General features: G+C 41.3%; 1 protein-coding gene across 3 annotated transcripts; it reads left to right on the top strand.

Annotated features, from left to right (window-relative positions):
* Window positions 1-273: 273 nt before the first annotated feature.
* On the top strand, window positions 274-26,331 carry nck1b (NCK adaptor protein 1b). 3 transcript variants are annotated; one of them, XM_004546768.4, is made up of 5 exons: window positions 276-589; window positions 11,608-11,658; window positions 11,984-12,224; window positions 21,381-22,132; window positions 22,225-26,331. In XM_004546768.4, the coding sequence occupies exons 3-5, from the start codon at window positions 11,999-12,001 to the stop codon at window positions 22,423-22,425; spliced, it is 1,179 nt and encodes a 392-aa protein (XP_004546825.2). In that variant the 5' UTR covers window positions 276-589; window positions 11,608-11,658; window positions 11,984-11,998; the 3' UTR covers window positions 22,426-26,331. The 3 variants fall into 3 exon arrangements, with proteins under 3 accessions (XP_004546826.2, XP_004546825.2, XP_004546827.2); XM_004546769.4 differs by lacking the exon at window positions 11,608-11,658 and having other exon boundaries at window positions 274-589; XM_004546770.6 differs by lacking the exons at window positions 276-589; window positions 11,608-11,658; window positions 11,984-12,224 and adding an exon at window positions 14,431-14,560.
* Window positions 26,332-26,526: the final 195 nt, after the last annotated feature.

Genomic DNA, 26,526 nt, shown 5'->3' on the forward strand with positions numbered 1-26,526 from the left:
AGAACATCAATTTCTTACTAGCCTAAATTATAGTTTGGGTCTTGTGCTAAAGTCCCACTCCCTACGTATCTTTCTTTTAGATACCAAAACATTAAACAGTACGTGATGCGATAACCAGACTCACTTTCATCTCTCTTTTCATACACACGTCTATCAATGGTAGAGATTCGATCGATTCTTTACCCTCACAGAGACGAAAACATGACGAATGCTTAGGGGAAAGCAAAGCACCAGCAGCTGCAGTGAGATTAACGGACAGTGTCTTTGTCCAATCACAAACTCCTGATTCTCTCTCAGCCAATCGTGTGGCAGCAGGCGGGACCCAGAGAGCGTCTGAACTGCTTGTGTAGCTGCTAGTTAGCTTAGCCATGCTGCTGAGCGATGACATGCATTGATGCAGAAATGCTATTCCAACGGGGCACGGCGTCTCGTCAGCTAGGCTAGCGTCTTGGAGTGGGGAAAAAAGAAAAAAAAACCTGGCTGCTTAGCTAGGATTCTGGATGCCGCTTCTGTGCATCTTTGGCTGCTGTGTGTAACCCTTTAACATATTTCCAAAAGGACATAAGAAGAGGTGGCCGTCAGGAATCAGGTAAGACCTGGTATGACTAGAGCAGGGTATGAATCTGAGCTGCCGCTGATGGTGAAGCTCTGTGATACAGACTGCAGCACTAACGGTTCTCCAGCGTTAAAGCTCACGCAAGCTAACAGCTAAACGTTAACCTAGACTGAAAAAGAAAAGGAGAGAGAGAGAGAAAAACACCTAGTGTCCATGCCAGCATGGCCAGCACACTGTTATCCAGCTGGCAGACGGTTAGTCTGGCTGTAACCACTAAAAGCAGATGGGGGAAATTTTCTTAGCCAGGTTAATGTTAGCCGTTTTAGCGTGACACGCTGTCAAGCTCAGGTTATAAGGTAAAAACTCCACCAAAACTGCTACACAGCTTTATCATCTTTATTCTTCTTTTCGTTCAAGCGGGCACCACGTAAACACTTCTATTTGTAAGACTGACAATTTAAATGAAGCCACAGTGATGTTAAACCGTTTGATCCAATTTACAGTTTATACTTAAATGCAGCTTTATTTTTTTCTTATTATATCTCAGGATTACGTTTTTTAATTGCGTACTGAGTTGAACTCGCTTGGTCGTGGTCTCGATGTGCATCACTGGTATTGGGGTTTGCTTCAAGTAGCCATAATTAGTCATAGCTGGTCCATCACCTCTATCTTCACCCAGTGATACCCAGTTGGCTTGGTATCTGTTTATTTGGATCAGTAGTGCTCAACCTAAAGACATTCTGTCCCAGAGATTTCAAATGCAAGAAAAATCTTCACCTTAGAGAACATACAACAATGAATTGTTTTTTTTGTTTGTTAAATAGTTTTTTTTGTAATTTATCTAAACTCAATTTGTGGATAAATACCTACCTGTATACTACGTGCAAAATGCATTTGAGCCTACATATTCCTAGTTGGATCGCTTAGATCTTGTTTTCGGCAAGATTTTGGGTAATTGCACACTTAGTTTATCCCGTAACATTGTTTCTACCTTACACAACCCAAGCCAGACTAAATGTCATTCTTAGAAGCACAATGGGGCAGTTCGTCTGTATAACTCCTGGCGAGCCCTTGCGGCTTTTGTTTGTGTGGCCTTCTACAAAATTTGGTGCAACACTCAACAGATTATTCCAGCTTGAGGTTTTTGTATTGCAGGTATTTATTTGATGATTTGTGGTTAATTATATCAGAGCGATTTATGCGAGTAGCCTGCACATCTCTGCAACCAAATACTAGCGACTGGTTAAGAATTACTCTGTAATTATTGTCACAAGTTAGTTTTCAAGGAGGTGAGAGGAGGAGGAGGAAGAGAGAGGCATTTGCTCTGCTGTTGCTCTCTTCTCAGTTGGAGTCACAGAGAGGGTATCCACAGCTTGCAGGAGGAAATGGTGATGCCATTCTTATCAGCATTTCGTACTCGAAGGCTTACATTTGAAAATCAAATGTATGCATGGAAACTGCAATTAGGCAACCTATTTTAAAAAAAAAATTGCACCTGTCAGCTGCCATGTCATGAGCTTCTGTGCAGAAGTGAGGACTGTTCCTTCACTCTGATATACTCCTTGTGTACTCCTGTAATAGTCATACATCCCACACTATAATGGTGCTCTTGTTTGGATTTTATGACAGAATAATCGTATGCGTATGAAGGCGTTATCCTTTTTTTGTTTGGCTGTGCCCTTTCCTCTTTTCCGAGTGTCTGGCTACCAGTGGCTTCCAGCAGCCAAATCTGTCCTCGCAGCCCAGGGTAAAATACCAACTTTGCTTTTCTCGATAGTCAAAACGATGGCTAAAATTTCCCTCGTCAGGGCTCAGAAGCTAGTTCATAAAGTCACCTTTCTTTCTTTTTTTTTTTTTTTGGACTTTTTATGAAGTTGAGAAATGGGGATTTTTTTTTTCTTTTTTCCGCAATTGTCTCTTTGCATGTTATCGCCTTAATCTCTGTTATTGCATACATTCTCTTCCATTTCCTCTTTCATTTTTTTTCTTTTTTTGTGCCCGACTGCTCATGCATGTAGATGTTTGAAGAGTAAATAACAGACGTTCTCTGTATACATTAACTGTGACAGAATATGACGGAGCAACAGCTCCTGCTTTCTGTGCCCTGGCAAAGGGCAAAAAGGCGACTAATGAGCAAAACACTGAAACCAAAAAAAGGGGAGAAAAAGATAAGTTTCAGCTTAACTACTAAAGCAAAGTTGTAAGGAAGTGCACAGTTATTGTTTCTTGTTTGGACTAAGTTTTCCAACTTTTGTAAAAGTGTACTGTCCCGGCTGTATTTGCCATCTTTTTGTTTTCTTTTGAAGTGATTTGACTTCCTCGTGTCGAGTAGGAGAAGTGTGCAGTTTCAGTGTTTCTTCTCTTAGTCCATTATGGTTCGGGGTTTTCTTTCAGTGGGTTTGGCAAAGTGATAATGAGGATGTGCGTACTCGTGCAACTACGACTGTCATTGTTGTGACAGCAGTTGTGTAGCACTGAATTACAAAAAAAGCAATACTGTCATAATGAAAGAACTGTGCGTGTCTTTAATGATGAAAGCAGGCTTTTTAGGCACAAGCTTAGGTCATTTCTGTGAATTTGTTAAACCAATAGTAAGTCCTGTCCACAAACCTTCCTCAGTCTGCTACAGTACTTTCAGTAGGAGCAAGAAAATGATGGTTCATGGGTGGCTTCCACACCACCCGTTTTTCTTGTCATGTTCTTTATGAACATGTTATGCAAAAAAAAAACAAAAAAAAAAACAGTTAGACCTTCATATAGCTCCAGTATATGAGACTGTTCTAATTAAAACCTCTTGTGTACCAGATTTTTGGATCTATAATCTCACCTCTCAGTGTTGTCTGTGGTCCACTGGTAGCAAATAGAGATCAGTGACTAGATGGAAATTTTCCTGTGACTATTTTATAACACCCAAACCTAGGAGCAAAGTTCAATTTTATGGCATAACGCTCTTGGCTGTAACGACAACATGGAAAATATTTGAATTAAAGCAAGCTAGATCTTGAATGCAATCACACGGGAAATCAAACAGCAAGAATGAAATAATTAAACAGTCCGGCAACCTAGGAATCTCATCAGTCATTTGAGAATCAGTTTGTTTTTCTTATCGCATTTCTGATCGCCTTGAAACTGACCTTCAAGCAACTGCTGAGATATTGGCTTTGTTGCAGACTTAAGCATCTTAATCAGATTATTTTGATTTCTTTAGTTTTTGTGTGTAGAAAAAAAGCTGACCATCCCTATAAAAATCTGTTGTTGCCTCTGAAATGAATGTGCTGGATCTTTTGAAGGGGTTAGCAATAGGGCTGCCACGATTAGTCGACTAGTCACGATTACGTTGACTATTAAAATCGTCAACGACTAATTTAATAGTCGACGCGTCGTTTGAAGCTTTGTAAGATCGCAAAAGACGCAGGAATAAGTACCGGTAGTAGTATTTAAGAGTGTAATAACGGACTGAAACAGAAGATGGCAGCACTGCATGTACAAGGATGCCAGCTGCCGTTAAACCCCGAAGAAGAAGCTGTGTCCCAGAATTCATAGCGCGGCCCAGCGCATTTGTCAACAATGGCGGCAGCTAGTTAGTTTTAATATTACTCTTATTATTCTTTTTGGGTCACAAAATAAAGTTTAACATATTTTCAGGCGAGAATGTAGCTGTGTAAACCTCAAATATCTGCTCAGTTTATCAAGACACCGCATATTTTCAAAAGCGCTCCAACGTTTTCTGAGACGTCTGTTACCCACTAGCTCGATAGCTAGCCGGGTTCAAGGCTCACTCGAGCCTGTGAGAACACCGGACTCCCAGCAAATCGTTTTCAAACCCACCGCCGTCTTTCGCTACTCAGGTTAAACATTTAATATAAGTCACTTAGATAACTTAAAAATGTTATTGTTTGGCTTTTTAAAAAAAAAAATTTTTTTTTAGTATTTTATTTGTTCCTGAGTAAATCTGTTTGGCTGAGATTAAAGTTATAGTTTTTACACAGCTGAATAAATGTCAAGCAGACGACTGATTATCAGAAGTGTGAGATGCTCGAGAATATACTCCGGTGTCCTGTTATATTTTAGATAGCAAGGAGCAGACGGCTGAGTTTATTAAACTCCACCGAAACAATCTGCAGATGTCATTCAAATTTAATAAACTATCATCTTGTCTTTTTTTTTTAGTTAGCACATACCTTAAACACTTCAAGCTGTAAGCTAATGATAGTTATATAAGAGCAGATGCATGCTGGTGCAATAAGCTGTATGTTTTACGTCCAGTGGATGCATGATCTGATTAGTTGACTAATCGCAGAAATAATCGGTGACTAGTCGACTGTCAAAATAATCGTTCGTGGCAGCCCTAGTTAGCAACATGTATAACAAGTGCTGTTTCACACCATTTCCCTGGGTATGGAAAAGTTGCCAAACAATCTCCAGCTTTCATTAAAAATGCATGAGAACATTGATTTTACTCTCAGATAATACCCTAAAGAAATAAAATGAACTGAAATGTGTGTAGGCTGACTGATTTGGGGAGTACAGAGATGAGCGTTTCTGTGGAAAATGTTCTTTCCCCCCTCTCTCCTGTCAGAGAATGTAAGGATGGGAATTTTTGCAGATCCTAGATTTTTGATTTTTCCAACTTGTGTCCTTCTCAAATGTCTGCCACAAGTAGCTTGTTTAGTTCTATTGTGATGGCATTTTTGAGGATGTAGGAAGAGTTCAAATGAAGCCTTTATCTATTTTATATCTACTACTGTCCAGTTTACAAATAATCTGTGGTTTTTACTGAAACAATAACAAGGTCTTCTGCTTCATGACAGTACTTCCCCATATTTAGATTTTGTTCATACTGACTCCTAGCAGGTTTAGGAACCATGACAGTACACAAAACCAAACCAAGAGCAGCTTTATTAAACTGCACTGCTGTGTGTTGGAGTTCCTTCTGCTTTGTAAACTTAGATTAGTCATTGGGAAATCCCCTGGAGCTCCAGAATCACAGATGCACTGTTGCTTTAAACCCAAGATTTCTTGGATGTGGCCATCATTTTACCTGGTGGGTAGGCCAGCTAGAACAAGAGCTGCCAATTTCAGGGTGTACATGAAGAGGTGTAGGCTGCTAAATTAGGTTGAGTCTAAGGAAATGGATCCTTTCTTCCACAGAGGTCTGACAGATATCTGCTTACGGATGGAATAAAAGCATAATAAATAATAAAAGCATGCTTCTGGTGAATCACCTCGTGCTGCCAGCTGCAGAGTGTGCATTCACTATAAATAATTAATTATAATTAGATAAAGCATGACTTGTGTGCAGTCTTGCAAGTGGCTTTACAGTAACATTTTTTTCTATGTTTTGCCTTTTTTGCAACATCATAGGCTTTCTACAAACTCTTTGGTTATGTAACTTGCTGTGATTTCTGATAAGGAAGCTTTGATCAGGTTTTCAGGGCTGATACAGATCAACTTATTTCATTTTGACAATCTCGGTTTCAGCATTTTTTTTTCTGAAGTTTTATTAGCAAACGCCTACTTGTAAGGACCCATGAAAACCGTCTTGGTTTCACATTTCTTGTCTTCTCTTTTCATTTGAGCAACGTTAGTGTGAGCCTCTGAAGCAATGCTTGGTAGATTGCTCTCTTCTGGGGCAGTGATTTAGACTTTGTGAAAAATCAAAATTCAGCAATCAAAACTGACTTTATTACAGGTGAATCTCTGTGCAGCTTAGACACAGACATTGGCATTCTGTTTAACATCTCGTCCCCCTCTTCCAGCCACAGAAAAGGAGTCACTTCACCAGTACCGTCTTTCTGTGGGCTAGACAGTTCACAACCAGACTGAGGGTGAATATGCAGTTGTAATAATAAACTGTGAAGTGAAATAAGGAAGTGAAAAATTTTTAGCGTAATGTTTGTTAATTTGAATTTTATGAACAGATACTCAGACACAACAATGGATATCCTCTAATATGGATGGATGCCTATATGAGAATATGTTTGTTTGTTTGTCTGCTATAGATTTGAAAAGGTCATGGGCTATGATTTAATTTCTTTATTGTGGTGTTTGAGACATTAAGTTTGCCAAAATTACATAAATACTGCCTTTTATGAAAATGGCACTACTCCTTTTTTTTTTTTTTTTGCATGGGATTTTCAGGCTAAATTGCTAAGCAACATATTTCAAACAGTGGCGTTTATGTGGGCCTTTCACATATTTGTTTAGAGTGTAGAGTGGGGCTTTTGATGTGAAGTTAGTCTAAAAGAAAGCTTGAAACTTTTGCTGTTGGTCGTTGCTATGAGAGTAAATCTCTGACAGTTCTCAAAGGACATGAGCCACGGTCTATTTTAGGCCATTCCCAACTGCTGAGGGTGATCCCGAGGGGTGGATAACCAACTGCTTTCACACAGTCATGAATGTAGCTTAGCCTATATGCTTAACCCAAAACACTAGAGGCCCACTAATTCAATTTTAATGTGATGCTGGAACAATACAGTTTTCTAAAGTGGGAAATCATGTGATCTGTCTTGGTGCTAAAGTTTAAAGTAGTCCAGCAGTTCATCTTTGATCTCTTTAACAAGGTACATTACAAGCATCAGTGCAAAGATAAGTTATCTGAACTCATCTAAACTCGAAGAGGGTCAAGCCTGCTCTCTGTCAGCTTGCATCACTTTCCCATCATCCGGTCACCCTTGTGTCCACACTTCCTGTCTCACAGCTGGCCTGCCAAGTCTCCCATGACCCTTTGCTGCTGTGCTTCTGTTTTGTTTAGAGAGAAACTGGGACATCTGGGATGAGCTGCAGTCTCATGGGATTTCAACTGCTGTGGTTCAGTGTGAAGAGAAGCGCAAACATGTCTTAATCGGCCCATCGCCATCCTGTGCTGTCAGTTTGTGAATCAGACCTTCCCTGTATCTAAAATGCACATTTTGGTGGAAGGAGGAAGTGTAGCAGTGCCAGAGGGGCTGAGTGAGCAGCGAGCAGAAAGAGCACATTCCAGAAGGCAGCAGAGCCCTGTGATTTTAGCAGGCTGTCACAGGGATTAGGTTACTCTGTCTGCCTCTGTGAGCTCATGCTGCTGCTGTCTCAGTGCCTCAGCAGTCTTGCCGAGCAGTGATACACTGTATGCCCACACAGTGAAGATAGACAAGGATCCATAGTTGTTCTTTTTGGTTTGTTTAGCTGATACAATATCCAACTGTTGTGAGGTTTTCTTGTTTGTTTGTTCATTTTGTTTAACAAATAACTTCTCATATGACTTGTAAAAGGACAAAAATTGACGTCAGTGCAGCTCTGGCTATTTTCTACTCATGCTTGTCTCCAGGACAGCATCTCTATAAAATGCATTCCACTAAGAGTCCACTAGGAGTGCTCTTTGACTGGCCCTTCACTTGTGTGCTTTTTTTCTCCCCCTTTTTCTCATGCATAGACTCGAGAGGTTATGGCAGTAGCTGTAGATTGCAGGATGTGGTGAATTCATGTCAGTGTTGTTTTATTGTAATACAAGAACTGACAAAGTTGCACTGTGCATCTTCATTACACTGCTAATTTGCAGTTATTGCGGTTTGTGGTTTACGCCGTCACTTGAGCCTCGTCAAATTTTGTGTAACAGAAAGGTATTTTCTGATGACTCTAAATAAAGGATCGCTGACCTGTGTTCAATACCCCAGTGATGCCATTTGGGTTAGTTTTACATTGCTGATGGGAAACAGTTGTGACTAGAGTTGGTACTCTTGAGAACATGAGTGGTTGACTTGTATTAACACTGCTTGACCTGTCACTAGCCTGGCGTGACATTAGATAACGTTGAGCCAGACTAACCGCTTGGTTTATAATTCTGCACATTAGCATGACACAAAGAGGCCCACTTTTTTTATAAACACACATTCCACTTGTGGTAATACCCCCACACCGAGTTCAATCTTGAGCTGTTAGCTGTGAAGTGACAGCGTTTCAGCGTACACTCAGCTGGCTGTTTTGTGTAAAAACTGCCCCGGTATGTTTCTAATATTTTCCGATACTTTGTCAGATATTACTTGATTAATCTAAATTATAATTCAGCCTTTAAAGCAGATGATACTGATAATAATGTGTTGGAAAAGCTCTCAGTAAAGAAGCTACTAGAACACAGGTTTTTATTCTGTTTCAAGGCAGAATATTAGAGATGTTTTGTTTTTTTGTTTTTTTTGTTGTTGTTTTTTTTTGCTTTATTGACAGCAGACTGGTTTTGAATGTTACGAGGGAGGAATAGTAGAGCTGCCACGAGCAGGGAAAACCCTGCACTTACCACAGACCACCAGATCTGGCTACTTCTCCAACCATTTCATGCAGTCTCGGTGCCCTCATTGATGACCACAAAGCTTGTCTGTAAAGATCATGTTTTTGCTTTATGTTTGGCACCCACGTTATTTTTCCCAGTGCTTGGTTTCTTCAAAACATCTATACTTCTACTACTTACTCATTATAAAGGTCACAGGCTATTTGTCTGGGAGCATTGAGTCATGACATCATCGCATTTGATAATCTTGTCCACTGAACATTTCCACATCAGCAGCCCTTGCCCTCGTAGTGGTTTTTGTTGTTGCTGTTGTTATTGGTTGGCCTCTTTTCTTCTCCACATCACTGCGAATCATCAGTGAATATGTTTTTTTGTTTTGTTTTTTATTTTTACTTGTCTTGCAAAATTCTCCAACTACAGGTGATTCTGCATATGTTAATTCATCTCAACTCTAAATGGAAAGACAGTTTTTTTTTTTCACGTTTTTGGTTAGTTAACCTAATTTTTGTCTCACAAATGCAAGATGGCGGCAAATATGAACGTATACAGCAGCACAGTGCTCCCGAACTACAATTTTGTTGTACATGTATGATGACAATAAAGGGCTATTCTACTGTATTTTATAATTTAAGAGGAGTCCTTTTTTGTTGTTTTGTTTTTAAAGCTGTGAGTTAGAAAGATAAATGTGAAAACATTTAGTCACAAAGTCAATAAGATCGATGTGTGCTATGTGCTGCTGGCGGATTGGGCTTACCTGTTAATTCTGCCTGGCAGCAGGGTAAGTGGAGATCCACAGTTGATGTTAATGCGAGACCGTTTGAGCAGTTTGACCCGTCTGACCTCTCGCGTAGCGCTTTGGGGCAAGGCGACTGGTCTCGGCTCAGTATGCAGCTGCATGATTAGCTCAGGGCATCTGTCGCTTAACTTTTTGATCCTCCCTCACATTCGCATCGCAAGTCACTGTGGTGTTAATGTGCACTTAGTGCTTAGCCATCTTAGATGTGGGGGGTGATGGGTTGCAGCGTGTTTTCTGAAAATGGGAGGAATAGCTGTGCACTTGCGATTTGGTCATGAAATACTAGGGAGAGTGTAAAATGGAAAAACTATAGTAAGGGTGGGATGTTGTAAATGCAGGAGGAGCGCATATACACACTTGTATTCCTGTTTTGGCAGACAGTTATCCAGCCCAGCCCAGGGAGTGGAGAGATTGTTGCTTTTGTCTTGGGTGAAGGAGGCTCTCGAGAAGAGTAAATCAGCTCTTTGTTTTTTTTGTGCCACTCCCTAACATGTCTCGCAGTGTTCATTAATTTAATTAAGGATGGAAAAGGAGCATGCAATAACAAGCCATGAGATAAAACCACATTATACACCCAAATGATTTTTTTCATTTATTTATTAGTTTTTTTGCAAATTAAGACAACACCCCATATGTGGAAAGCTTAAACCACAGGTGCCCCCCACCCACCCAGCATTTTATGGAAGCTATGTTACACAAATAATTTTTTTTTTAATCACACCTCTTAGTTTCTGACTCTAAACTTGTTGTAGTCTTAATGTGGCAGCATCATCTCATGTTGCTTTAACTGTCTTCTGTTCTTTCTTTTTTTTTTAGTCCGCTAAGATCTCCCCAGACCTCCTTTTTTTTTTTTTATTAATTAATTAATTTTTTTTATAAATTTGTTCTTTTTGTGTTTTGTTTCGTTTTTTTTCCCCGCCTCCTCTTGCTTAACCATGCTGAAACTTAGCTCTGCAGCTTCTGCTTGTGTTTGCCTAAGATCAGGTTTAGGCGTATCTCAAGGCCAGCTATAGAAGGAAACTTAGACACTGCTGCTGCTTCAAATAAAAACCAAGAGCTCTCTATCAACGAGGTCAGTGTCTGGTCCCTGGAGTCAGTCGGGAGTTTTTGGGGCGGGGGGGGGTGAAGGTGAAACTCCATCCACTCTCGTGACATCAGAGCAGCTAAGCAGATGCTTCAGTGGTGCCCCACTCCCTCACTGTTGACCCAAGTATCTGCTGTATTAATCTAGCATATTCTGATTGTGCTGATGGCTGCAGGGGTCATGAGACCAGCTGTTGTGAATGTGCTCATTGTTGAACATGAAGTCTTCACAGTGGATCACAGTCTTCCAAAATCATAATTTTAGATAGCTCAGGGAACCTATGAATGATTGCAAACATCGCTGTTCATATAAGCTGAACATTTGCATTGGCGCTGCGCACAGTTTTGAATATTTATAGGCCAGTGCTAAATTTAAAATAATATCCTTCATCACTGGTCGCTGAGAGCCTCGCTCACTGACGTACCCACATTTCTGACGCACAGTGCCTCTCTCTTTTTTTGCTTCCCCGTTGCAGTAATCTTTACCATCGTTCTGATTTCTCGCTTCACATTTGATGCCTAAAAGAAAAGAGAGTTTGGTAGTTTAGCATTGCTCCTAACCACCTGTGTAAATGTATGAAGGCTTCGTTTGTACACTGTCATTGTGGATAGTCAGTTATGACTGTTATTAAAAGAATACAATTAGTGGAAGGAAATTATATCTGAAGAGACTAAACTGTGGAAATGTTGGCTGGCCTTCTGCTAATATAGTTTAATGACATCATCTGTATCTTGGCATTGGTGCACTACAAAGACAATGTTGTAAACACACTGGGTTCGTTTTATTTAAAAATCAAGAGCCAACACTGTATAAAAGAGGAAGTTTCCTGGTAATATCGACAAATCTGCAGAGAAGAGTTTTAAGAAGAAGCAAGTAGTAATTATCTCGCATCGTTCTTGTTCTTTTTCTAGGTCAGCAGAATTGTCAGAGCCCTTGAAGTTCTCAGCTTTGATGCAGTACAGGTACGGCTGCCTGTTTCTAAACGGCTTCTAAATTTACGTCTGCTGTGTCTTCTAAATAATCATTCTACATGAGCAAACACCACAGTCTGGACATGCGTCTCAAGTGTTAGCAGACACAGGAAACAGATGCTCATAATCCATACTTGGGAAAGATATGAAGGCTCGGTATAAGTGTAAATAAGTAACTGCTACTGCTGCTCATGAGATAACACTATTCTCGATGACACTATTTTGAAAATGTTTTAATGTTTAAAAGGATTCAAAGAGTTTGTGAGGTAGAATATACCCTTTGGTCACTCTCATGTCTCTCCTTGCTCTCTCTCAGTGTTCCTAGTGCAAGATGACGGAAGAGGTGATTGTCATCGCCAAATTTGACTACATGGCCCAGCAGGACCAGGAGCTGGACATCAAGAAAAACGAGCGTCTCTGGCTTCTCGATGACTCAAAGTCCTGGTGGAGGGTTCGAAATGCCACCAACAAAACAGGCTTTGTGCCGTCCAACTATGTGGAAAGGAAAAACAGTGCCAGGAAAGCATCTATAGTCAAGAATCTCAAAGACACACTAGGTAAAAAGTAGTTATGATTTCCTGACTTTGACTTGAAGCTTTATCAAAGTTAACACTCTTCTCCACAAATTTGTTTAGTGTTATGGAGGATCTCACCATTTCCCGGTAAAGCTTTGAGGATGTTTTATGAAATATTTGCGCATGTTTGATGCCTTGCAGCATCTTTGACTGTTGGTTGATGTGCTTTGTGTTTTGCATGCTTTAAAAAAGAAAAAGAAGAGTGGCATTACAGAGCACGTTTATCTAGGCCAGCTACAATACATTGTTGTGGCGTGTGATGAATCTTGTGAAAGTCACCACAGGAGAATGGTCGCAGGCTGATATGTGATTGGTTGAAATGCAGAGAGCGATTTTCATCTCACTGTGCACTTTAGTTTGAAACTTTAGTTTCTTGGAGCGTTGTCTGATGCACGATTGTGTATTTTGAAGCATTTATTCTGGTAAGGCGGTGATCTCTATTTTTAAATGCCAATACAATTGATGTTTTCTCCTGTTGATGTGTGTTAGGTGGAGGTAAATTGGACAATTTCTAGTTTCTGTTTCTGTATGAGCAGCACCTAATTCTTTTATCTTGTCTTGAATTGATACAGCACAGGTGTTTTCTCCTCTATCTGCACCATAGTAACACAGTTTGTTTGTGATTTCTCTTTTCATAAATTACCTAGTTTGTTATGCCTTGTCTTTAGTGTCAGAAGCTTTTTTTTAAACATTGAACTCCAAACTGTTTGAACCACATGCCATCATTATCCTAATTAAAGCGTAATGGCATAGCTGTTGTCAGTTTACGCTAATCCATTAGGTGTACACTAGTCATCGTCTGCTATTTATCTGCATAACATCAAATTGCAGGGGGAAAAAGGGTACTTTTTAAGCAGTTTTGTTTATTGGTGATGTGGCAGTGTCTGCGTGCTGTTGAGTAGGAGGATCTCTGCGAGGAAACCCTTTGTCCGAAAGGTGTTTTTCCTCCCGAAAGTTTAGAAAAAAATGGGGCTATTCTCCGTCCTTCTAACCAGAAGTGTGTCATAAGTGTATACATTACAAATGTTTGCAAAACCCTTATCTGTTGGACACGTGAAATGTGTCTTCCTGTTAGTGTGTGCGTGAGTGCTGTGGTTAGATGAGCCTGTCAGCTCAAATGCTCTCGTAATGAAAAATCATGTAAGGGCAGGAAGCAGCCTCTCTAGTTTTTAATGTGCGGCTCATTTCTTTTCTGTTTTTGCTCACTTAAATAAGCAGGGATTTCCCTTTTTTCTCTTGTTGTTTTTCTGTTTATGGCATGTAAATTTTTATTTATTTATTTATTTGTACTGCTGCAGTTTAGGTCTCCTCAGTCTTCATGTCCTAGGCTTTTATAGGTTTATTTGCCTGTCTGTTCTCTGTTGTCTGTAGTGTGTGCGTATGTGTTTGGTTGTCGTGCACCACAGCGACGAGCTTCCCCGTAACATCCCACCTGTCGGTGCATCCGTTGATCAAATGGTTCACATGAACAGCTGCAGCAATGGCAACTCCAGCTATTTCTCACTTACACATACAACTCAGTAAAACATGAGCAAATGTGGTCTAACCATAAACCAAACTTTATGAAACACAAATATAGCAATAGAAAGGTTGTAAATGTATAACTAGTAGATGTATAAGTAGATTTAAAGCATTTTAGCTGTGAACTTTAGGGCTGACTCTTCAATAATATGTGGGAGGGAAAACCTTGGGTTTTTTTTCCTTTTCCCTTCTTCTTTTCTTAGCCAGGTCCGTTGCTGGGTGTGGAGCAGTGTCATCGTTCGAAAGAATGTGTGATGGTATGATCCGTGTGTGTGTGTGTGTTTTAGTACTCATGTTTCCTGTGTTTGTTGTAAAGTTATGAGTGTTTCTCCCAACAACTGCAGTCATGTGACACTGAGTGTTCACTGACTCACTCAGCTGCTGCCATGTCCTCACAGATCCTTATATAATTTTTTTTAAGGACACTACCCTCCTGCTTCTATATGTTGAGGAAATTACTCCTTCACTTTCTTTATACCTTGTCTTTCCCTTTTCTTTCTCTGCGCGTATAAGTGTCAACCCCCCCCCCTTCTTCTTCTCCTCTCCATGAGGCCTCTGTGCTCTGCCTTCCATAGCTGGGCTGAAGGCCTCTATATCCCACACTCTCATTGGCTAAGCCTGACCACATGGTCACAAGTAGGCTGCCCTGCTCTGAAATCCTCCCAGCTCTCTGGGTGTTCACATGGAATAACTCTACAGCTGCAGTGGGAAGAGAGCGGGGGCCGGGAAGGAGACAGAGAGAGGGAGAGACGGCAAGCCCAAAATGGACATGGCTAACCTATTCAAACATTTCTTTCGTGAGTTTTCTACATTTCTAGTCTTCTTAAGCTGCTTTTAAAGCAAGTATGACTCATTTGTTGTTTTACAAGTTGTCCGGAAATGTTTTGTCTGAAGTTTGAGTGGCTTCTTTTTTTTTTTCCTCCTCTCACTCTCGCGCTCTCTTTCTCTCTCTAGCTGTGCAGCGGCAATTGTCAAATCTTCTTTCTTTTTCATCTTCCCTTCGTGATTTCTCACACTGGTTAGTTTTATCTTAGTTAACCAAGTAAATGTGTCATAATTGGAGCTGGCGGAAACTGATTTCTGTGCTAACATGTTGTGCTGGTAAAGAGAGGGTGAAAGGGTGTCTTAACAGCTTTTGTGTGTGTGTGTGTGAGTGTGAGCAGCTGCAAAGACTGGGTGGATATGCTTTTGAAAAGCCTTCTGCTGAGCCGAAGCCTGTAATTGCCTCAGCAATCGTTCTCTGCCTCTTTCTGTTGAACACACATGCATACACACAGTAATCCCACTCCAGTTCTTTCTACTATTAGTCCCAGTGAGCTAGGTGTATTACTTTATCATGCTTGAAGACCCCTACCCTGTTTAGGAATATCTTAATATATAGCCAGTGTGTGTTTTCTCTTATGCTAACCTAAGGGTGCCCCCACTCATTCTAGGAGGGTCTCTTCCCCCACCGTCCACCCCACCTCCTGTCATGGGCTACAGTTGAAGGGACGCAGGGTGCTTATGTAGAACACTGTAGTCATTGTAGTCAAGAGGAGGAAGGGGTCTTTGCTGATTGATGGGACCCGGGTTCCCATCTCCCGCACCTCACTCGGTTATCAGAGGAATGTCGCTACATGGACAGCTCTGTGGGATGAGGATATTTTACAGCCACGCTGACACTCGTTTTCAAAAGGCTTCGGCACACACGCTTGCTGTAATCTCACCTTGTAACTGCTGAGTGATATCGCCTGTCTCTGTCTATCTTTGTGTGTGTGTGTGTGTCCGTGTCCACTGACTAGTCTGCTTGCTGTCTGAAGGATCCAGAGTATGGTGATGAAACCAACACAGAGATGAGCTAACAAATGTTTTGCTTGTGTAAACTGAGAGCTGTTAGTCTTTCTCTCTGTCTCTCTCCCCTCCCTCCGTTTTCCTGTTTCTCAGCCTCCCCAGCGAGCGGAAACTCTAATTTGAGGCACATTTCTCTCTGAGCATTTGGAGAAGTGAAGCCAGAGAGGAAGCAAGAAGTTAGAAGGAAGTTGAATCATATGGGGGGGGGGGGATCTATCTGTCGCACGCTCCCTCATTTCAAAGTCCGGCTTTTCTCCAAAACCACTGATCGCTCTTCCCTGACCAAAAAGGCAAAAGACGTAATCATAATTAGAAGTTTGGCAGGGGAGTTGTCAAGTTTACTCAGGCCTTCAGATGTTGTTCTCCTGTGAAAAGACATTTACTCGTCTTTGTTTTCCTGTATATTCTTCCATTAAGAATTGCTTAAGAGGAAGTGAGCAAGGGTCTGGACCTGTTGAACCATTGCCGACATTAACAACGCCCTCCCCCGCCTTGTCAATTGAATTATATTGTCTACTATAGATGATTGCTTTTATTATAGAATAATGTACCGATTATTTTCCCAGTGAATAACCACAATTTGGTCTGTAGAGTACAGTCAAAAGATCACTTAAAGTGTTTGTTTATGATAATCCAAAACTCAGAAATCCAAAAGGAACAAGTAAACCAGACTGTATATCTATTGTGAGTTACTTATTTGGTTTAGTTAAAATGCAAGGGGGAGGGGGGGGCTGGCACATAGAAAAAGTTTTGTTTTAGACTTTGTTGTTATTCAGCATCATTTTGACAAACTGGTGGCTGAAGGAATATAAATATTAGATCTCAGTAGAGCGTCTCTTTGCCCCCCTGCTTGCTGCCCACAATTGAATATCTATTGTTTGTTTGTGCAGCATGCCAGTATCATGACACTCGTTGCTTTATTGGCGTGTCCAAATAGCAATCATGTAAAAGACAGTGGTTATGGAAATCTTTTTCTTTTTTCTTTTTAATTGAACTGACGTGTTTGTATTTGGGGGGGAGCACACATGATTTACAGCATCAGCAAAATGCAATTTAAATTTAGGTCACCTGAGTAAAGGTGAAGAGAAAGTGAAAACGAGTTTTAAAGTTACTGTGCAGTTTTCTGTTTTGTTTTGGGGTTTTTTGTGATTACATATGTTAACCAAATAATTTTCCTGTAGCGCCTGACTGTAGCGGTGTGCTGTCCAGATGCGTAAAGAACAGAGGAGTATTTCTCTCCGAGCGCTGCTCCGTCACAGAGATCGATGGCTGCCTGCTTGCTTTTGATGTCTCGAACAGCTGAAGTTGAAAGAAGTTTGCACGTTTCCTGCGTTTCAACCGCGTTGGCAGCTTTATTGAAGCTGTAGTCTTAAAAGGTAGCCCCGGTCGTCTCCACTGAAGAACAGCCAACTCACTCTTGTGTGTCTTTCCTTTAGCTTGTTTGATTTTTGAACTACACATGGCTGTCATTATATTTGGCACATAAACCATACGACTGAGTGTGGCTTTTTTGCGGTACATATATTGTCTGAGTTTGCATTGCTGTGAATCTATAGAGCACTTTCTGAGGCTCTGTGTTGTCACCACATGACATAAGTGTAGTTTGCGTGATAATTTAGGGAACATGAGAAGAAGTGCAGTTGAGAATATGACTGTGATTAGAGCAGGAGGACTCAAAATGCCAAAGCAGGAGTGTGTTCAGGCACTGTCAGACAGCCTGACGCGGGGTGTTGTCGTCCGCAGAGGAAGAGTCGTGAAATGGAGGGAAGCCAGGAGGTCGAAAGGGTCCTAGCAGACAATGGGACAGCCAGCCAGTGTAGGGAGGCCACAGTTGAAAAACAAAACTAGTTCCTGTCTACCACTGGTAGCTGAGCAAACTCCCCAGCACTTTCTTCTCCTCCTGCTGAGTGTACCTCATCTATAAACCCCCAAAAAAGCAACTGTTTCAGAGGTGGTTACCAACTAAGTCATGGTCTTAATCATTGTTATTTACTGCCATCTGTTGCAATATGAGTTCCTTCCTCTGTGTCCTCCTCTAAGGAAATACACAGGAAAAAGCATGTGACGTCAAATGAGAGAAAAATTTCCAAAGCAAAGTTCTTTTTCATTTCTCTTGTTATCCTTTTTCTGGTAGCAATAGAGTAACGGGGGGGTTTGTGGGTTTTTGGGGAAGCTGAAAATCCCACACTGCATGTACACATGCACCGTGAGGGCAGAATTTTAGGTTAAGTTCAGGTGTCAGCAATGAGCGGAAACTACTCTGTAGGTGGTGAGATGGTGTTTATTTTTAGCTTTCTACATTTAAATCTGCTTTTTTCAGAGTACATGTATCTGTAGCCAAAAACACCGTTTTCTTTTTGTAGGCCAGCTTGGACGTTGTCCCACGAGAAATAAAACCAGTAGGTGTTTCAATAGGTTTGTTGGATTATTGCATAAAATATGGAGAATTCGTTTGTTTTCTTTGGCAAAATGGCATTTGTGTAAATGCTGTCACTAGAAAGAAAATCCAAATTTGAGGTCATAAACTCCACTGCAGCTGAATGACGGCACAATCGGTGAGGTCTTGTGTTCGATTGTGATTGTGTTAAATGGCTTTGAGACTTTCTGTAACCTCAATTAGTGACTTGTGAGTTCTAAAATATTTCCTATAGTAAAACGTTTGTCTGAAGCTTGCGGTAAACACAAGCCGTATTTCAGCAGTCATTGATTTTTCACAGGGAACCAGAGGTGAAAGCACTGACTTGTTTTGGGGTTTTAAGATTCATCGCTGCTTTACTCTGTCTCATGTCTGCAGTTGAAGGATTCTGCTTCTCGTCGTGTGGGGCATTTTGTGGCAAAGGTTTCATTACTAGTTGTTGCAGTGGGCTGTTGGTCAGATGAAAGATTTCCAGCTTCAGCCCTCATATAATCCAGCAGTGCTTAACCTCAGACTGTCCTGTTACTGCCCTAACGTACGTCACTTATGTAATGTGTTACCATTACTTCATAAAAAAGACACTAAGCCCAGCTACCTCTTATCTGTGCCATGATAATCTGGAATTTCTGCAGGTTTCAAAATGCCTCTACATACTTTGTTTGTTTGTTTGCTGTTACCACCTGTACGTGCTTGTTACTGTGCCTTTACTACTCTGCACATACCTTGTTGAGTTCGACATAATAAAAGGTCCAGAGATTGTGCTCAGAGCCCTATTCTGCACAGCCACGTACATTTTTGTAATCGACCTACAGCAGCATTACAGATGGGCCCTTAGAGAAGCAGGTGCCTTCAATTTTCTTTTCTTTTGTCTTCTGGTATTGTCTACCTGTAGCCATACAGGCAAATCTGAACATCCTACTACTACAGATTGAGCATCTAGTCAAATTTAGTGGCTCCGTTTTTTTTTTTTTTTTTTTTTTTTTTATGCAAAGTGTTCATGTGAGCGGAGCAGGAAGTGCCAAATAAAAACTGTGACAGGGACACTGATAAGGACTGTTGGCTGGCCAAAGAGATAAAAACTCAAAAATAAGTTGTCTCCGGTGTCAGTCGGAGGTAAAAGACGCATTATTTATACAGAGTTCACCTTTAACCTTTGTATGGAGCTAACTAGGCCATTTCCAACTGTGCAAAGGCACACCCCGGAGCCTGCACCTGCATAATCACTCTTTGTTTGTTTGTTTGTTTCCAAGAATTGCAGATGCTTTGGCTGTTGGAAATCTAGATTTTGGTCTGTGATGTTTATGCATATTTAAAAACTTAGACTAGTGGATTTATGCTGTGGAAACATTTGTTTTTTGTAAGAAAAAACAATTTTTTTGTTGTTGTTTGACATTTTGCCTTCAAGTCCTAAAGACTGCACAGATGCATAACTAGCATCTGCGCAGCACTTAACCTCCACCTACAGACATCAGCTCTTAACACCCTGTCTGGAGTCTGTAGTTATGTACAGTGGTGTGACTAATAACAGGGTCTACCTGGAAGCAATTTGACGTTGGACTCTGAGCACTACCGTGAAATTTGTCTGCTCTCCTTGAGTCAGAGACACCTTTCAGTAGCAATTTATGTGTGGTAAAGGATATTCAGTATGGCGTTGTGACACATTAGTCACGTTCCCCACTCCGTCCTGGAGACTACACCCTGCCTTAGTATATAATTTCACCCAGCTGTCTTTTGATTGTGCAAGCAATAGCTTTGCAGACGTAATCAGGAATAGGGTCTCTCGTCTGCTTGCTCTATCTGATATCAGTGTCTGGTTAGTTTTAGCTTCAGTCTGGTTTACCGTCACATCATCGGTAAGAGCATAGATGTGTCATGATTACAGTAACGTCACGTGGGCTTTGTTTAAGTAGCAAAATGGCTGTCAGGTGGAAATTCTTGCTGATTGAAACAATTGCTGGGAAAAAGGTTCACGGGCATGGTGACTGTTCTACCGTTAGCCTCCGTTTGTTGCCCTTTTGCCAGTGGTCAACTATGGAAATGTGTGTGGGCTAGGTTGGCATCAAATACAGAAAGGAATAGCTAGTTTGCTGATAGCCCACAGTTGATAACACGTTGATGAATGTGCTCCTTATCATCGCACACCGGTCAGGTTGAGGGGGTGTTTGGAGAGTGATGGTGCTGGGTAGAGACTGGGAAGAGCACTCTAGAACAAGGAAGTCAAAAGCCTTTGATTGTATAGGTGAAATACAGCCCAGTTTAATCTCAGCTGGGCAGACTAGTAATATACATTGCAAAATGACCCATTAAAATATATATGACAGGTTGCTTTTATATACATGTAAACAAGTACCAGTACATTCTGAAGACGGTGACTTTCAGTTACACAAGATCACAAGTGGCCTACAGAGATTACTTTGGAAAAATAAGTACAATTTCTAACATGTTTTTAGTGCAAATGTATTCAAAGTGGATCCAGTGCAGTTGCAGTGTAGAAAGATCTTTAACTTTCTGTTCTATTGTTTATCTGTCCTCACATGACATACAGCATTGCATTCAATTTTTTTTTATTTTTACCTTCCTCATGAATTCTTTGCAGTGCTCACAGTTTGCAGAATTGTTACCTGCCCTGTGCGTCATATTTCTGATGCTCCTGCTGAGTTTTTATTTATTTATTTTGTTTTTTGTAAGCTGCAGGTGATTAGTTCAATGTGATTAGCAGCAATGAAATGGTATTAGTTGTTGTTTTGTTTTTTAACCACTGTTGGGTAGCAGCAGTTTACTTTCTTTCTAGTTTCCACAGATTATAGGTCCATGCCAAAACAAGTTTCCATCCCACTCACTTTCTTCCCCCCAGCACACCAGCATTGCTTTTTTTCCCCTTGTTTCCTCAGCACCTAGGCCTAATCCCCAAGAATGTATTTGGATTTGGACTGTGGAGCGGGGGGTTAGGGAAATGTTATGTTGAAAAGGAATGATGTTTAGCCCTGCTTACCCACCCACTCACCCACCCAGCCCATAATGCTTATTATTGCTCCCTGGTATTTGTCTGGGATTTTTTCTTCCTGCCTTAAATTTTCATGTTTATAATGGGAAGTGTGTGCAGTTTTGGTTTTTTGTGTTTGTTTTTTTTTAAATTCCAGACTTGTTCCTCACCATTATGGGGAAAATAAAATTCCAAAGAACTGGCCTTTTTTTGTTTTAATTGAAATGATGACTTTTAAATTTGAATGTAGACAAATAAGCATGTCTCGGCTGCTTTTCAGATTCTGATCGAATTCACTGGGTTCAATTTTAATATGAATGATGATAATGATTCCCCTGCAAACGCCAACATCTTTACTATATTCGTCATATTTTATTTTTTTTTTTAGGAATTGGGAAAGTGAAGAGCAGAAAGGGGGGTATGAGAGATCCAGCCCCTAATGCTGACCCAGATATGAATGCAGATAACGGAGAGAGGCTGTATGACCTCAACCTTCCCGCCCTGGTCAAGTTCAGCTACACAGCAGAGCGTGAGGATGAGCTGTCTCTGGTGAAGGGAACACGTGTGGTGGTGATGGAGAAGTGCAGCGACGGCTGGTGGCGCGGTAGCTACAGCGGACGGTCAGGTTGGTTTCCGTCCAACTATGTGACGGAGGACGTGGATGGGACGGCGGGGGGAGGGGGTATGGGCGGACTCGACCCTGCCGGATCGCTGACAGAGAAACTGGCTGCGGTGGTGAACATCACAGCGAACGGAAACCGAGTGCTGCACACAGTTCAGGCGCTCTACCCGTTCAGCTCAGGCAACGACGAGGAACTGAACTTTGAGAAGGGCGAGATAATGGAGGTGGTGGAGAAGCCCGAGAATGACCCGGAGTGGTGGAAGTGCCGCAAAGCGGATGGACAGCTGGGCTTGGTGCCCAAGAACTACGTCACTGTGCTGGACTCCACCTCCCATAAACCGCAAGCGGGGCTCGCTGGGCCGCCCACACCCGAGTGCGACTACATCTTGCCATCAGGCAGCGGGCGCTTTGCGGGGAAGGAGTGGTACTACGGAAAGGTGACGCGCCATCAGGCAGAGGTGGCGCTCAATCAAAGAGGCACAGAGGGAGACTTCCTCATCCGAGACAGCGAGTCATCGGTCAGTAGCCTCCACCTTCTCCTTGGTTTATCTTGTTATGTGTCGGTGCTTTGAAACACTGTTAGTAACCCCGGTTCTCTTTTCATTTTTAGCCAAACGACTTTTCCATCTCCCTGAAGGCGCAGAGCAAGAACAAGCATTTCAAAGTGCAGCTGAAGGACAACCTTTACTGCATCGGACAGCGCAAGTTCAACTCTATGGAAGAGCTTGTTGAACACTACAAAAAGGCTCCCATCTTCACCAGTGAGCAGGGAGACAAACTGTACCTGATTAAAGCCCTGGCTGCTTCCTGATCCATCTGTCTCACACAGTGATGCACGCACACACACACACACACACACACACACACCTCTACACATTATTTTCATCAACATATAATACAGATACTTACACGAGAACACACACTAACATTTCAGCTCCAAGCCTGAAGACTTAACACATCATCAGGACTTAAATGATATGTGATTTGTCACAGATTTGTGAGCATTCCAAGAGGAGGTGTGGGGTAAAAAAGCATGGGAGAGACATTGAGGAGGGAGACGGCAAGAAGGTGGACTCCTGAGAGTAACTACAGACCTCTTGGTTGCCTATTTTAAATTATCCAGATGTGCTAGGTCATAGGCAATGCCATGGTTATTTCCACCTTGATATCTATTGCATTTAGTTTTCTTTTCCTTTTTTGTTGTTGTTGATGTTGTTGATAATATATAATCTTTTTAACGGTTTCTTTTAAAAATGTGATTTTTTTTTTTTTAACTTTACACATTATACAACCAACACCTGACTGAGGCATTTTCTTTCAGATGTTAGCAAACTCGAGAGCCGAGCCTATAGCTTATTTCTTTTTGTCTGTCTTAAGGCGCTGTTTGTGGCTGTGGACAAACTAATACACAACTTCTGCTAATCCCGAATAAAAATGAAGTGACCAAAATATATTTATTGATACAATTCTGTAATGATCAATGTTGTAGAGATTGGAATATCACACTGTGCATTTTCTTTTTTTTTTTTTTAAGGATTTCAAGGTTTCCTCTTATTGTAAAAGGTCAAACTCTCTATATAGTGGTCTTCCTTTGTACAACAGTATTGCTTGTCTCACATATTGCTGTATCTGTATCACGTGAATGTTACAAAACCGAGGCAGCGTAGATAGGGGTTTTAAATCCTCTAACTTTGCATGGACGCACACAAACCGAATAGTGTCCTAACACCTTCCGCCTAGCTCCGACAGGAGAGGGAGAGACAGTCCACAGGGGTGACGGGGAGTTTATCTTTGCATATAAAGGTCATGTGAAGACTCAAAGTATTTTTCCCTCCTGGGTCTCTCCTCCACCCCCAGCCCAGTGTGTGGGTGACAGCAGATGTGTCTTCAGTGTTGCCAAAGGGGATGGAGATGGACGGCAGTGAGGTGAGCCAGGGTGAACTGCGCGGCTTCCAAAAATATATACAGTGCTGGTTTGCCGGAGCTCTGAGGAAAAATGGAGGGCTGGGAGGGATGATGTCACTGCTCCCTGAATTGGTGATCACTGGAGGGAATGGAGGAGTTGAGGGTTACCCAGGGGTCGCGTTTGTGTGGTTGCAAAGCGTACACGTCGAGCTTAAGCCAGCACTGGGGTTGTCGGAGAACAATTCCTTATGCTGAAGAAATGATAAAGAAAGTGCTTGTTTTCTTTTGATTAATGTATCCTAAGAGCTGCTTTAAATGTACGTGCAGTCAAACTTTGGGACATTAAGCTGGTTTTACCAAATGTATGTTCAATGTCCGTATGTCTGAATGCTTTCAGCAGCACACATGGTTTATATTTACAGTGAAGGACTTCTAGTGAATGGCTGTTTTTGAGTGAAAGTGGACCAAGTAGTTGTTGAATGTTGTGCGGCAGCTAGTGCCGCTGCGTGCTGCCTGCAATCAAAGCTGCAGCAGTGTTGGCGGGGGGCCGCTTCAGCAGTGTGCTCCGGGAGACGCCGATCACGATGATGATGATCACGATGCCTGCGATGATGAGTTCTCCAGCTGTGGCCAGTTGGACCCGAGTACAGGGAGAGAGAGGAAGGAGGAGGAAAGGGAGAAAACGGACATTTAAAAGAAAAAAAGAGGTGAATCAGGAGCAAAGGAGGAGACTGAGACTTTTTTTCCATTGGATAAGAGTATCTGGAATCGCATACCCAGGCAGGGAAATTGTTGCTATATCATAGCAGAGACTAAAGGAGTTGAGATGGGAGGGTTCTGGAGGTCTAGTTAATCCAAGCATGAAAAAAAAAATTCAGTCATGCCACAAAGAACACAAAACATGGGTGTGAACCTTTTTTCCCCTCCCTCCATTCCCCAGGTGATTGACTGAGCTATTCATACAGAGAGCTGTGAGCAGACTTTCCTCTGTCCTGGACTTGTATAAGATGAATTCTAAACAGTGAAACAATCGGCTTTCAGTTCGGTTTATGATGGGTGAAAAGTGCAAGCGCCAATTTTAAACCTGCACTGCACCACTTGAAATCTGAATTGAAGTCGGATTATGTCTTATTTAAACGTTTAAGGCAGGAAAGGAAAACATTCCAGGAGTGCACGGCTTCTGGAGGGATCTCTGAATGTGTGGTTTAAAGTGTCAGCATGGCTTGAGTGATTTTGTTTTTTTGGGTCCCAAACTATTTTTATGTCACGATGTTAAAGGGACAATTAGTGCCTGTTTGTGCTTCATTTTCAGTCACTAGATCAGTATGTGGGTCATATGGATTCTGTCACATTTCCTTTATTATACCCAGATCAGTGGCTGTTTGTCGTACAGCTGCCGTTTTGCTCTACGTGAAACAGCATTTCCCTACACTTTGAATCACTCTTGGCAAAAATGCCCTCCCTAACTTTCAGTTCTGTAAGCATCCTGCAATATTACGCAACGCCAACGCAACGTGCCCCAGTTTGAAGAATTGAGGAAGGGATTTAAAAATGTGCCTTCACAATTTTTTTTTTTTTTTTTTTTTGGCTTTTTTTTTTTTTTTTGTCTACCAAAGGTTTAGTAACCGCTCCCCCCAAACCTTCTTTTATTCTTATGTCTTTATCCTGTGCTTCCCACTTCTCCGCTGCGACGTATTTGGTTAAAGCTTTGCATGCGCGTCAGTTAAGTGATTAGTGAGCGATGTTTTGGGATGTCCTTCCTTATAGGGAATAGCATTTCCTGGTGATGCAGGCTGAAAATGTCATTGTCTGACTTTTTTTTTTTTTTTTTTTTTTTCTTTTTAAATCTCCTGCATAAAATGCCCATTAGTTGATATTGTGTGTAGTTTCAAGTGACCTTACCGTAGCTGATTTTAATCAAGTATAACATAAGTGAATGCCTACATTGTACAGTATGAAACTATGTGCTGATGTTCATTCAGAAACGTAACACCAGGTGTGATGTAATCATGACCTGAATCTCCATGTATGAAGCACCTCAAGTAACGGTATCACATTATTGTTGGTTGTGAGAAACTGTCACGGTTTCTAAGGATATAGTTTGTTTTTTTTAATGTCTGTATGTAAAACTAGTGTTAAGACATCCACTTTTCCAGTTTAGCCACTTAAATATGGAAAAAAAAGCAAAAAAAATCCCGAGTACCTAAACGTTTTACTTGATATTCCAATGCAGAACTACAGTATCTCCATGCTTAGATATCGTTAATGGGATCTTTCTCACTTTACAAGAATGGAGGCCGCATGAGCAGAGCCTCGTAGCTGTACAGAAAATGGTTTGAAATCTGCAGGAAAAAAAAAAACCCCGCTGAAGTCAGTTGTGACTGATATTATCAAGAGATTGTCTATCAAACTATTAAAGATGGAAAACTACAGCGCAGCAGAAGCTTCTTCCTGACTGCTCAACTAGCCTGAGATCTTTTTTTTTTTTTTTTAAATTATTATTATTTTCATGGATTTCTTGATAATATTCAGAACAAGTGGCTCTGGTATTAAATCTTTGGTGCTTTGTGCTGCTTACATTTCTATGGTGGTCTTTAACTCACAATGCTTTTTTTTTTTTTTTTCCCCTCTTTTTCTTTCCCTCCCCCTTCCTGTACGAGAGTGAAGAAAACGGATGATAAAGGCAGTGCTGTGAAAATTTAATGTCATGCTCTTAATACTGTTTTTATGGAGGGGAGATTGTCTTCAGGTGTAATAATTTAGAAGAGTCTATTAGAGTGTTCAAAAGACGTAATAAACAGCATAAAAATGGTCCCGTCTGTTTTTAATCTTGTCGTTTGCTCAGTCTGGGACAAAACAGGTGATGTATGAAGCCACAAACTGTATGACCCTAACCCAGCGCAGTGTGGTTACAGCTTAAACGGCAGTACACTATTGCATGAGGAAAGCTGTGGGATTTTTAAATGATTCATTCCTGCCACCTGGTGGCCTTTAGTAATATTACATT

This window comes from Maylandia zebra, linkage group LG9 (genome assembly GCF_041146795.1).
Source record: "Maylandia zebra isolate NMK-2024a linkage group LG9, Mzebra_GT3a, whole genome shotgun sequence".
In the NCBI taxonomy this organism is placed as follows: Eukaryota; Metazoa; Chordata; class Actinopteri; order Cichliformes; family Cichlidae; genus Maylandia; species Maylandia zebra.